This window comes from Leucopleurus acutus, assembly GCF_964270905.1.
Source record: "Leucopleurus acutus genome assembly, chromosome: 14".
NCBI classification, from domain to species: domain Eukaryota; kingdom Metazoa; phylum Chordata; class Mammalia; order Artiodactyla; family Delphinidae; genus Leucopleurus; species Leucopleurus acutus.
In genome coordinates this window covers 37904616-37917669 of record NC_139156.1, presented here as the reverse complement: position 1 = coordinate 37917669, position 13054 = coordinate 37904616, and the positions used below count along the sequence as shown (strand labels likewise).

At 39.0% G+C, this 13054-nt stretch overlaps 1 protein-coding gene across 1 annotated transcript in view; it reads right to left on the bottom strand.

The window, feature by feature from the left end:
* Positions 1 to 5655, bottom strand: part of ATAD1 (ATPase family AAA domain containing 1) — a 55217-nt gene extending 49562 nt beyond the window's left edge. The window contains exons 1-2 of the mRNA XM_082854007.1: positions 5605 to 5655; positions 2446 to 2620 (exon numbers count right to left, since the gene is read on the bottom strand). Of these exons, the coding sequence (XP_082710133.1) occupies positions 2446 to 2620; positions 5605 to 5648 (219 nt within the window). The 5' untranslated portion in view covers positions 5649 to 5655. The remainder of the gene's footprint in view (positions 1 to 2445; positions 2621 to 5604) is intronic.
* Between the last annotated feature and the right edge of the window lie 7399 nt (positions 5656 to 13054).

The following is a 13054-nucleotide window of genomic DNA, read 5'->3' as shown; positions in this document are numbered from 1 at the left end:
GTTTATTTTTTATTTAAAAAATACTTTTTCCAGCCTAAGTTGGATACTTTATCAATTTTCTACCTTTTTTTTTAAATAAAAATACTTTAGACTACCAATTTCTCTCCTTTAGAGACCTCACCACTCTCAATACAGTCATCAGCATCTATCATAGTGACAATTACATAAGTTCTCAACAAATATTTGAATGTATAAATCCTAATGGTGGAAGGAGGAAAGTGGAGTAGTTTGGGAAAAAACCCACAAGTGATACACAGCTACACAGGAATAGCACTGGGGCCTACGCCATCTCACTGAGACTAACTGCTCTAATGAGTCCAACTACTTATGAGCATCTGATAAGGAATCTCCAAAGACTGACCTTTTCCCTGAGATTTAGACCTACAATTTCAACAGTTGGATGAACATTTTTCTGGATTCCTACCACCAACACAAACTCAATATGCCCAAATCAAATGTCATTTTCCCATATATTTGCCCCATCTACAGATTCTAACACTATAAAAGATACTATGAATCTCTGAGGAGTCCAGACAAATCTCAGATTCATCTATAAGATGTCCTTTTTCTTTTCTCTGTCATCACAAAGTCCTTCCAGGATTCATCTATTTCACCCATTCCACTCCTTTTGTCACTCCCTTATTCTAGGTCTTTGCCAGGATTACTGCAGTCTATAACCAACAGATCTTGCTCCTAGTCTCCCTGATTCCAATTCCTGTTATATGCTACAGTAAGGTATCCTCAAAACACTGCTGTGCATATCATCCACCTACTCAAAAGTCTTTCATGGGATATACAATGGAGAAAAGGTAGTCTCTTCAGCAAGCAGTGTTGGGAAAGCTGGACAGCTGCATGTAAATCAATGCAGTTAAAATACTCCCTCACACCATACAAAAAATAAACTCAGAATGGCTTGAAAACTTAAATATAAGACATGACACCATAAAACTCCTAGAAGAGAACATAAGCAAAACATTCTGACATAAATCATAGCAATGTTTTCTAAGGTCAGTCTCCCAAGGCAATAGAAAAGCAAAAATAAACAAATGGGACCTAATCAAACTTATAAGCTTTTGCACACCAAAGGAAACCATAAACAAAATAAAAAGACAACCTACAGACTGGGAGAAAATATTTGCAAATGATGCTACCGACGAGGGCTTAATTTCCAAAATATACAAACAGCTCATACAACTCAATAACAAAAAAACAAACAACCCAATCAAAAAAAGGACAGAAGACCTAAATAGACATTTCTCCAAAGACATACAGATGGCCAATAAGCACATGAAAAGATACTTAACATCACTAATTATTAGAGAAATGCAAATCAAAATTACAATGAAGTATCATCTCACACCAGTCAGAATGGCCATCATCAAAAAAGTCTACAAATATATATATATTTTGATGTGGACCAATTTTAAAGTCTTTATTGAATTTGTTACAACATTGCTTCTGTTTTATGTTTTGGTTTTTTGGCTGCGAGGCATGTGGGATCTTAGCTACCCGACCAGGGATTGAACCCGCACCCCCTGTATTGGAAGGCAAAGTCTTAACCACTGGACTGCCAAGGAAGTCCCCCAAAAAGTCAACAAATAATGAATGCTGGAGGGGGTATGGAGAAAAGGGAACCCTCCTACACTGTTGGTGGCAAGTAAATTGGTGCAGCCACTATGGAGAACAGTACGGAGATTCTGTAAAACACTAAAAACAGTTACCATAGGATCCAGCAATTCCACTCCTGGGCATATATCTGGAGAAAACTATAATTCAAAGAGATACATGCACCTCAGTGTTCACAGCAGCACTATTTACAATAGCTAAGACATGGAAGCAACCTAAATGTCCATGGACAGATGAATGGATAAAGAAAATGTGGTATATATTTACAATGTAATACTACTCAGTCATAAAAAAGAATGCAGTAATGCCATTTGCAGCAACATGGATGGACCAAGAGATTATGGTACTAAGTAAAATAAGTCAGACAGAGGAAAACAAGTATCATATATCACTTATGTAGAATCTAAAATATGACACAAATGAACTTATTTACAAAACAGAAACATTTCAAATGTCTCACAAAGCACAATGTATACCATTACTGAAGAAAAAATTTTTTGTTTAGTCTGCTGAAAAATTTTACCTAGATTCCTTCACTTATAAGCTGACAAAAATATTCTAATTAGGCTATTCATAACAAAATGCTGTAATATTTTTATTCTTCATCATTCTTTCTTCTAAGTTGCTTATACAGTCAAAAAGGATTTGAGAAACAAATACTTTTTTTAGGAATAATGAAATTAAATATTACATAAAAACATATTTCCACATGGGTCTTATGGAATTTCTTATTAATTTCTAATTCCACTATATCCTTAGTTTTATGGGAAAATATTTGCTAGCTACAAGAAAAATGATCCTCAAACATTTTAATCATACCTGTTTCTGAGCTTCTACTTTCTGCTTTCTGGTTGGATCAATCGCATCTACCATCCATTTGATTGTAAAGTATGTTACTGCACCAAATATTGTCAAACGGAAAATTAAGCCAACAACTTCATTCCGACTCAAGGGACGAGAAAAGGCTTCAGCATGTACCATCTTGATTGTTAACCTTGAAAAACAAACAGAAATGCCACTAGGTAGTAACTAGATTCATTAAAATCGGGAGACTGATAGGTAGCGTAAACTAAGCAAGAAAAACTTCTAGTCAAATTCAACATCGCCTACCTTAAAAAAGTGTTTTATTTAAAGAGAAATGGATTTTTAAATGTTAAGTAAATAAAACGTAAATAAACACATTTTAATCTCCTCTTGGAAACTGAGGTTTATTTATTATAATTTTTAATAAACTTTTCTAAAAGCTCATATAATTTAAGTAGAGAACAATTCTATTTGAAAAATGCAGTAAACATCTTAAAGCATTTACTGTTTTAATCAGCTTTTAATTAATTATGTCAGGGAACCTAGAAAAATAATGACTATAATACTTATCCAACTGAAAAAAGGCAGCCCAACAATGAAATACTTTATTAATGTGATGGTATACCAGGTAATTTTTGAGTGAAATTCAAACTGTGAACAGACTCACTTTTCTCTCATCTACTTTTAAAGGCTTCCAAGGCCTGATGAAATGTATACATGCTATTTTCTCAACTAACAAGTGACATGAAATTTTTGGAGCCATCTTATTCTTTCCAACAACTTAGCTAAATATGAAACAACAGAATCTTCAAAATGCTTGACCCACAAGTATACAGCTCTCACTCAAGATAAAGAGGAAAAAAGGACGCAACATGTCTACTTTTACACATATGCCTAAGCAGTTACATCAACCACAGCTTGGCTTACAGGAGGCATGCACACCTGAATCAAAGACAATGACCACCCAGTAGAATAAGCTTTTTATGGATGATGTGACTATCACATTTTGAGAGATAGAATCTCAGCCTCAAATAATGCCATTATACTCTCGCAGCATAGGAGTGTGCTGAGTGCTATGTTACTCGGGGGAGAAAAAAGTATATTTTGTATTCATGTGAAAAGGAATAAAACAAAATTTGTACAGATGGCTCAGAAACAGGTGAAAATTAGGTACTTCATAGACTAATATCTATGGTCGTTCCAGCTCTAAAATTATTGTTTCTATTCTCACTAGCATTATTCAGTTAACGATTCTCTTCAATCATTCCAACAGAATTGCTGCCAGAATTTTGGACGATTTCCAAAAGAAAAGTCAAGGATTCCAACCTTCTGCATTACTGGGAGACATTCACTTCACAATAATACATTATTTAATTTAAACTTAACAACTAAATAACTGAAAGCCTTCATTTTGGATAAAGAAATTTTGGCCTAGGGATGTTAAATAATTCAATTCATACAATAAAACACTTACTGACCATGTATATAGATAGCCTACTATATACTGGGTATACAATAATAGCTAAGACACAACTACTTTACTCAAGGAATGCATAGTACAGTTATTATCTTATTAAAAATGAAGCTAGAACAACCAACCACTCCACCAACAAAAAAATGAAGCTAGAAAGAAGCCACTTGGTTAAAATCTTTCATGTAACAAATCAAATTGTGCTTTCTTCCATCAGCATGGATTCCTAAAGATGGGTTAACAATACCCTCCTTCTTCTAGGAAATGAAAAATTGTCTTCCCTAGCCTTTATTCCAACACAGTAAATTTGAAAATGCAGTTGTTATATGTGGTATCATTATGCAGGAGTAATACTCACAGATGAGAAGAAACCAACAGGCAAAATAAAGATTTACTAACTTAAACTAGTGATATTCGAATAAAATGTTTTCATCTATTTAAAGTTTGAGTGAGTAGCGATAAAACTGCCACCTACTGGATGTTCACTGAACTACATGAACTACGACTGCTATCAGTACCTCCCAGTCATCAAGAGAACAGTTTTTAGATCTATTAAAAAAATCAAGACGCAAAACCTCTGTTAACTATATACTTTACTATAATTAAATTATTAACCGCAATACAGTACTCTGGACCTATAGCCACTTCTAAAACAGTTATCCTTCTTTTAAAATGACTTCAAAATCCTGAAATGAAACTGAAACTTCTCCTTGTAGGTTGTAACTGTATACGCTTTATTATACGCTCATTTATCATTTATATGACATAGATATGCCTGCAATGTAAGGCCGTTACGGTAAAAATACCATTACAGCAGAATATATAATAAAAGTTGCACATGCATACAACAGTAGGGACTGTATTTCAATTCTGTATAAACATCAGAATCAACAAATATACACATAAACATAGATGGTGCCATGTACAAGAAATATGGCAAAACACTAATTCAGAGTTATCTGTTAGGCAAATATGATACCAGATAGTTTCATTTTAAAGAGTTCTCCATTTCAGGGTAGAAAAATTAAAAATCGTACCACCTCGTCAATGAGCAGTTTACTGACAGGTTAAGGACCAAGAGTAGAGTATTCCTACCATAGCATTTCTCTAATTCACCGCAGTGTTTTACAAAGTTTTTCTCAACCCCAGAAGTCCCAGTTTCGCAGACATCAAGGCCCTATGAACACAGCCTATGACAATGAAAGCCTGCCAACCTTCACATAAAGGACAGGTTATTATTAACACCACCATCCTCTGCGAAAGCGTGCCTAGGCTTGAAGAACCTCCTTCACTTTTGCACTAGGTGGTAGCAGTGCCTGTGCGACAATCAGACCCGCTTCATTCTGTCCGCCTTTGCCTAGGACCCCGGTTCTGAGGTCGCCCGGTACGACCTCAAGCCCCCGCAGCGACCGGGCTGCCTACAGAGATTCCCTGGAAATGGCCTAACTCTTGGGGGCAGCGCTAACGGAGACCTAAGGGCCTAGGCCGGGCCGAAAGCCAAGGCGGAGCCCGGGACGCCCTTGGAGGTTAATCCGCTGGATACGAAGGGCTGCGAGAAGCTGAGGGGCGGCAATGAGGTGGGGCATGGGAGGACGGCGGGGTGACCTTTCCCACTCGGCTTCCCGGACCCGAGCCAGTTCCTAAAGGACCTCTGCGGGACCCTTCGCCCGTCCCACGAAGCCCCGCGGAAACCCGCTACTCACCCCCCCAGCAGAACAGCGGCCGCAAGAGGCCCTAGCCGCCTCATACAGGAAGGAAACGCCGCCTGGGAAAGAACGCTTCCGGGGGGAGTCGCGGCCCGCCCCCTCGCAAGGAGCATGCGCCACCGCGGCCGAAGGCCTGGAGGGGCGCGTTTACGGGTTTTCGAAGTGGTGCGGGGGTACTCGGCGGGAGCGAGGTCACGCTCCAGATTCCTAACCTGCTATCTGCTGGGCGGAGCCTCTGAGTTTAGCTGAGTCTCTGAGATGGAATTGGGGCAGGCGCTTGTCACATAAAGTCCGTGCCCTGCTCGCGGGCTCCTGTCGCAACACTGACAAACCCGGGAGCCTTCGTGAGAGTGCAAAGTGTGTTCTGTGTTCCCCGCAGAGAAGTTCTTCCTTCCCTTCTGCTTGATCCTTACCTACGCCCTTCGCCCGCCCCTCCAACCCCGGCTGCAAACCCGCACGCTGCTGTTCTGTCGTTTAGCCAAATCTCTGACGCGCACGGCCAACCCCCCACCCCTCACCATCTGTCTTTCAGTTTTTAGGGTGAGCTCACCCTCCTCTCCCTTGTCTGCTCCGACGAACACCTGGGGGTGGCGCCTGAAAACCTTTCTGCGGAACGATTCTGCAGCCTACCCGGGCAGGCTTGGTAGTAGGGACAAAAGAGGGCATCTGGTAACAGGTTTTGCACTTCGGTGACTTCCCTTTTTCTTTTACCCCTTTCTTTCCCTTTGCAGAATGAGAGATGAGGCACCAGAGGTCCCCAGGGCGCAAATCTGAAAGCCAGCGCCTCCTGAGCACAGGCTGCCAGGGGCGAGACGACATTAGACATTGCCCCCCAGATATAAGAAGCATCGCTTCCTTCAGACAGGTGGTGAGACTATGAAGTAATGGGACAGTTCCTCTTACTACGCTCCTCGGGAAGGCAGTTTGTGCCTCTCTGCTTTAGGCATCATCCTTTATGGCTAAAATTCTGCAGCCTGATTGTTGAATGTAGTGAATGCTACCCTTGTTACAAGCTTGTGATAACTGTAGTGATGATAATAGCTACAGTTTACTGAATGTCTACTTGGTGTCAGGCAATATGCTTCTTTGGGCTTCACATCCATAACCTGAATTCCTCAAAAAACCCAATCCTCTAAAATAGCCATTATTTTCTCTTTATTTATTACTTATAGATGAGCAAATTTTAAAGCTTAGAGCGATAAACTTTTTTAAGTTCATGCACCTAAGAAGTGGCAAAATTTCATTGGGACCTAGATCTGATTCAAATCCTACACTTTACATTCTCTCTTTGAAATAGTAAACTGATAGCAGTTAAATTTTAAAATCTAGGTGAAAGAGGTAAGACCATGAAATGACAAAATCTTAAGGCTTTAAAGGATAAGGATGGGAGACAGGAATGCACGAATGTTTAAAAATTGTGATTGGGTTTATTGACAAGAATCAGAATGGAATCTAATACGGTAAGTGGTTCTTGTTTTGCATCCATGCCTTTTTGTCTATTTTTGTGTGTCTACAACCATAACATAAATTCTAAAAAACCTGATATGAAGCTAGGTTTGGGAGTGCTAGTCTGATTTTTCATCTCAGAATGATTATGAGACCAGGATAATATTTAGAAGTAAACACAAGCCATGTGTTCAGCAGTCTTAGAAGAGACTCTCCACTGGGTCCCAGTGATTATCCTCAATCTTGAGTCATTGCTTGGGATGCTCGTGGGACTATGCCTTGACAGAGCTAAAAGGTAGAGGTTATTGAAGGAAAGAACTTTAGGTTTTGTGGCTCGTGAGGATAATCATACCCTGGTAAGGAAAATGAGCTGAGAAACTCAAGATGGTAGTGGATTTCCATCATCCACTGAGTGAAACTGGGTCAACTAAGAGCCTCACCTGCTTTTCTCTAAGGGCCAGGATAACCAACCTACCCAGTTTGTCTGACATTAAGGGGATTTCTAGGACATAGGACTTCAAATGCTAATACAGGGAATGTCTCAGGCAAGCCATGAGTAGTTGGTCACCCTACTAGGGACATCCTAAATGAACTCTAGAATCAGGTGGAGCTCTCAGTATGGTTGCATCTAGACTCAATTCATCTGCTTAATATCTGCGGTATGATTGCACAGGAAAGGAAATTGTGGATAAAGTAATCAAGACTGACCATAAAGAGTCTACATGCCCCCAGATAAATATTGCTGCTCATTCCTTTTCCAGTGATTTGGCTATAAACTGAGTACCTACATCTATACTTTTTGGACCTAATTTTCATTTAGCAAATCCTTAGGAAGCCTCCTATGTCTGGGCCCTAAGACATCAAAAGACTGCCTTCCCATATACCATGCACATTCATTTCCAGCAATCACTAAATCAGCTAGATTCTTCCAGAATAGAGCTGAGTGAACATATGCTTTTCATCCCAGGATAGCTCTATATAATCCCTGGCAGCACAAAACACCATATTTGGCCCACAGTAGGGGCTCAATAAATAATTCATTATGTGTAATATTAATCAGGAAATTATTACAACAGATTTTTTGGTAGACCTTCTGAGCCTTCCCTCCGTGATGTCAGAATCAAGATATTAAAAATAGTTATATTTACTGTAGAAAGTTTTTGTTTGTTTTTAAACTAATGCCTCTTAAGGTAGTTAATGGCAGTTCTCTCCTCAGCGAAGTGAATTTTCCTTTGTTTTTGTTAGTTGGGTGGAGGTGTGATAAGTTTGCTCTGTAGCCAAGGTCAATTATTGCACTGGACCCTTGAAGGGGAAAGGATGCCTTAGATTAGGAGCTGTAGAATTTCACTGTGAGTCTATTCACTTGGACAATTTGGCAAAATGCAGGTTCCCAGGTCCCAGCATTAAAGGTTCCCGTTTAACTGCTCTAGGTTTTGGCCCAGGTATTTGCATTTTGAATAAGCATCTGAGATGATTTGGATATAGGTAGTTTGGGACCACACTTTGACAAACTCTGCCCTAGTCAGTGATAATTTTAGATATATTTTTGCAAAAATCTTTTCTGCCCCAGCCCCAAAAGCCTATCTGGTTAGCTGAACCATTAAGCCAGCTGGGATACATCAAGAAATCAAAGCAAGGAAGCCTCATGACAAGATTCAGAATAAAATGTCTTTGGAAGGAAAAACAAATCTGAAATCTTTGGATAAATAAACATGGTAAACCTGACCCTTTTCATTGCACATGAGAATGATTCACTTAACAGTGATTTAGAAAGAGCAGAACTTCAACAAATAGATAAAATTATATAGCAGTAATTTCGCCAGTATAAGAGTCACTTGGTAACCTTGGTTCTTTTAAAAATATTTCATTGGAAAAAAATAATCATATTATTTTGATAAGTTAAATAATAGAATGGGTGGGGAAAGAAAAGCAAGAATATGAAGCTGTATCTAAAGCCATGAAAGCACTGAGAAAGGCTAAGATCAGGTGCTTGAAGCTCCAGCAGAAAGAGTAAGATGGAATCAAGGCAAAAATAATGGAAAATTAAAATTTCAACAGATTGGAAGGAGTGGAAAGATGAATTGATAGCTTCATTCTATAAAAAGCACAAAAGTTAAAAAGACTCAACAGAAAAGTTCAAAGAACATATTGTTGTAAATCTACTTTTCATGCTTTTATGTTTTTAAACTTTGTACATAATTTAAAATGAGTATATATAGAAATTAGTGTATATGTAATTTTCTCATATTATCAGGGTAGCACTAATCCACAAACAGTCTTACATTGCTTCATAATCCTTTTTCTCAAGCACTACTGCCAGTTGTACATTTTTTACAGTTTATGCTACCAAGAAACATTTTCTAGAACTTAGATATTTCTTTTACATCTGCAATATTTTGTTGTTTAGCTTTAATACAGTACTGAAAATAGACCGTTCAGGTGATAATATCTGTGGAAAGTCAGGATGGATCAAACCAGGGAATTGCTTGGGAAGATGTCTAACCTTACTGTAACCTTACATTAGCAAGAGCTTTAAGGCATAAATGAAAGAGTAAGCTCCCTAGGATTTGTTTGGGCCCTTCCTAAATGTCCTTCCATATGATTTTTTTTTTTTTTTTAATGGGAGAGGAGTTGGGAGAGATTGGGTAAGAATAACAAAGATATGAATTCATCAGTCAAAATAGAAGAAACAGTAGTTGAAACATTAATTCTCAATTCCTTTAACAGCAGATTGATAGATGAAGCATAAAACAAGACCAGATGCTGTGGTTTCCAGGATGCACTTGGCTTCCCATCCTTTATGACCTGGAGCATTTTTTGCCGTAAGTAGGTCATTTGCTTGCTCTCATTTACCTGATTCTAGGAAAATGCCCTTGAAAGTATTTGGAAAATAATACTTTTTGTTAAGCTTGTGCTTAACATTTTAAAAGTTAAGATTGCATGAAACTTCCCCCACCCCCTTTTCTCTATTAGCCAGAATAACTCGTAACCTTGTAGCATAAGTGAAACTAAAATGGACAAGAAGAATTCAAGATGTTTTATTTTCTAAGGACTAAAATTTGTGTCCATAGCACTGGCATAGTACTCATCTCACAGAATTATAATTGGGATTTAAGTTTCTGTATTCTCCTATCAGATGTGCAGTTCCTAAAAAAAGAGGATGCCTAGGACATAGGAGGGGCTTAACAAATGTTTTAATTAACTGATTCCCCCCCACCAATCTGACATATTGAATGAAGCTTTTCAGGCACCATTCTAATAGATTTACGGTGACCAGGGAGGGAAAAAGAGGAAAGAAAGGCAAATGGTCCAAAGATAAGGACATGTGCAATCAAACCATTTTACTGACCATAATTATATTATTGTCCTGTCATGACAGGTCTGTTCCTGATGTGTCCACCAGAGACCAGTCCCATTAGGTATCCATAAGGTTTAAGAACATGGACATTGCAACCCAACAGACTTGGCTTTAGATGTAAGATCTGTTATTTACTAGCTCTGTGGCTTTGGGCAAGTTATTAAGCTCTATAAGCCTCAAGTTCCTCACCTTTAATACAGGGACAAAAGCGGTACTCACACCATGGAGTTGCACTGAGAATTAAATGAGACAGTGCATGGCAAGTGCTGAGCTCTATGCCTGGCACTTAGCAAGTCCTCAATAAACATGCCATTGTAATACCTCAGATGTTATTTTCATTATACTATGAAGTGATATTCTGTCATTTCCAGAAGCCCTGTATGGACAAAGATTCCTTCATATCTCCTTAGTGTTTGCATGAGGACTTCATCTCTCAAGTTGTCAACTGTGGCATCTTGTCTGGGAATGTTTATCTTCTCTGACTTGTGAAGAGGCTATGCCTCTGTCTCTTTGAACTCTTAGTTCTCTCATTCTCAGTTTTAATACACTCCTCTGAGTGAGTCTTACTGATTAGTAGTCTATAAACCATTAATGATAGTTATATAAAACCTGTAAGGTTCCATCCTTGTGACCCACCCCCCCCAGACAAATAAGTTTAAAATATTGGTCAATCCATGAAAATGACTATCTGGATATTTCTCAGTTCACTGAAGACCATCATTAATATTGGCTGTCGTTCCCATTCTGTCTAATAACAGCCATTTATTGAGCTTACAGTTCTTGCTCTCATGGAGTTCTGAAGACTCAAATATCTTGTGAAAATGCAAGTCTTCATAGAACTATTGATTTTTTTTAAGGTAGAGGTTTAACCTACCTTTCATCTCCATTCATTATTTGTTTTGGGAAAACTTCCTTACTTAGATTGCCGAGTGACTTTTGCACAGAAGAAAGAAATTAGTTCAACGGATGAAAGTGAGATGCTGAACCAGATTTGAGATTTTAGAGGTCAATCCTTTGCATGTCTTATCATTTCTTTGCAAAATACAACCTTTTTGTAACACTTGAGGACTATCATAACATCAGAGCTGCTATTCTTCATACAATATTTAATTCCTTTGAACATAACATGTTTTTTAAAAAATATTTACTATGTGCAACTCGTGGAAATGCTCCTAAAATTGAGGGAGTTCTACTGAGCAAAAGAAATGGAATATCCTGTATAGAGACTGAGTGCATGGCTTCCAAAGGCAAAGGCAAGGGCAAAACTTGCTAATTTTAGATGTTTAGGGATGAAATGTCTACTAGACCTTGTTTCATCTTAGAGAGACCCAACAGTAGCATACTAGCAAGCTACTGTTAAATTTGCCCTCCCCACCTGTTTATTGCCAGTGTTTCTGGAAACAGAAAAACAAAACAAAGGGGTAAGGAAAAAAAAAAGCAAAGTCTGCATGTAACTTGAGTTAGAGAAGTGCAGGAAACAAATCAAATATACTAAGTTAGCAGTGCTCAAAGTCCCATTCAACTTCAGAATAGTATACCTGGTAGAGTTCCACAAACCTTTCTCCTTTCTAGCCTGCTGCTTATTAAGTTTAAATGCCAGAACCATTCTGAGAGCTCTGAATGCCCATATGAGGCCTAGAGCCAGAGACATGCCCCACACCCATTTCTTTATATTTTCTGAATTCCCAGGTAAACGAGAGATCAGAAAAAGGGACAGTCAAGGAAAGGAGATAAAGAGGTCGACTCCCCAACAGTGTTTTCTTCCCCTTTGGTGTTTTGCAAAAAGCTGAAGAGATGCTATAATGATTCTTTAACCAACTGAAAGCAGCGTTAGAATTCTGTCTAGATATTCTTGAACCTCTGACTGGGCAGTGTTCCACCTTCCACACTCCAGTCCATCCATCATTCAATACTACTTATGCTAGATAAACTGGCTTGCCATAGTTTATTATCATGTTGTCCTCACAGACTAGTATTCAAGGAGCCTCCCCTGACCACTTCTTGGGACTCTTGGAAGTAAACAGAGAAACATTTTAAATGAATGGTAAAAACCCATGAAGGGCTTCCCTGGTGGCGCAGTGGTTGAGAGTCCGCCTGCCGATGCAGGGGACATGGGTTCGTGCCCCGGTCTGGGAGGATCCCACGTGCCGCGGAGCAGCTGGGCCTGTGAGCCATGGCCGCTGAGCCTGCGCGTCCGGAGCCTGTGCTCCGCAACGGGAGAGGCCACAGCAGTGAGAGGCCCGCATACCGCAAAAAAAAAAAAAAAAAAAACCCAACATGAAATACAGTGATTGTTTTTTTTTGGGGGGGGAGAGTAAATAATTATATGTCTTCAGTTGAGAGAATCATAAGGATTTCTAGCACATGAATACACATTCACAGCCCCCAAACAGAAGACAACTAAAAAATCTCTGCAGAGGGACAGCATTTCCTCCTCATTCCATAGGAGGGTGGGGATCTGTGACACTCCATTTTAATGATCATCCCCAAATTCCGTTTCTGTGCCCAACACAGTAAAGCATTTCCAAGTACAGAGTGTCAGACAGGTGAACAACAAACAAACAGCCTCTGTCAAAATAGTTTGAAGCTTGCAAGATGTAGATTATTGAATACAGTACTTGAAAAATGCTAAATTATGACAGT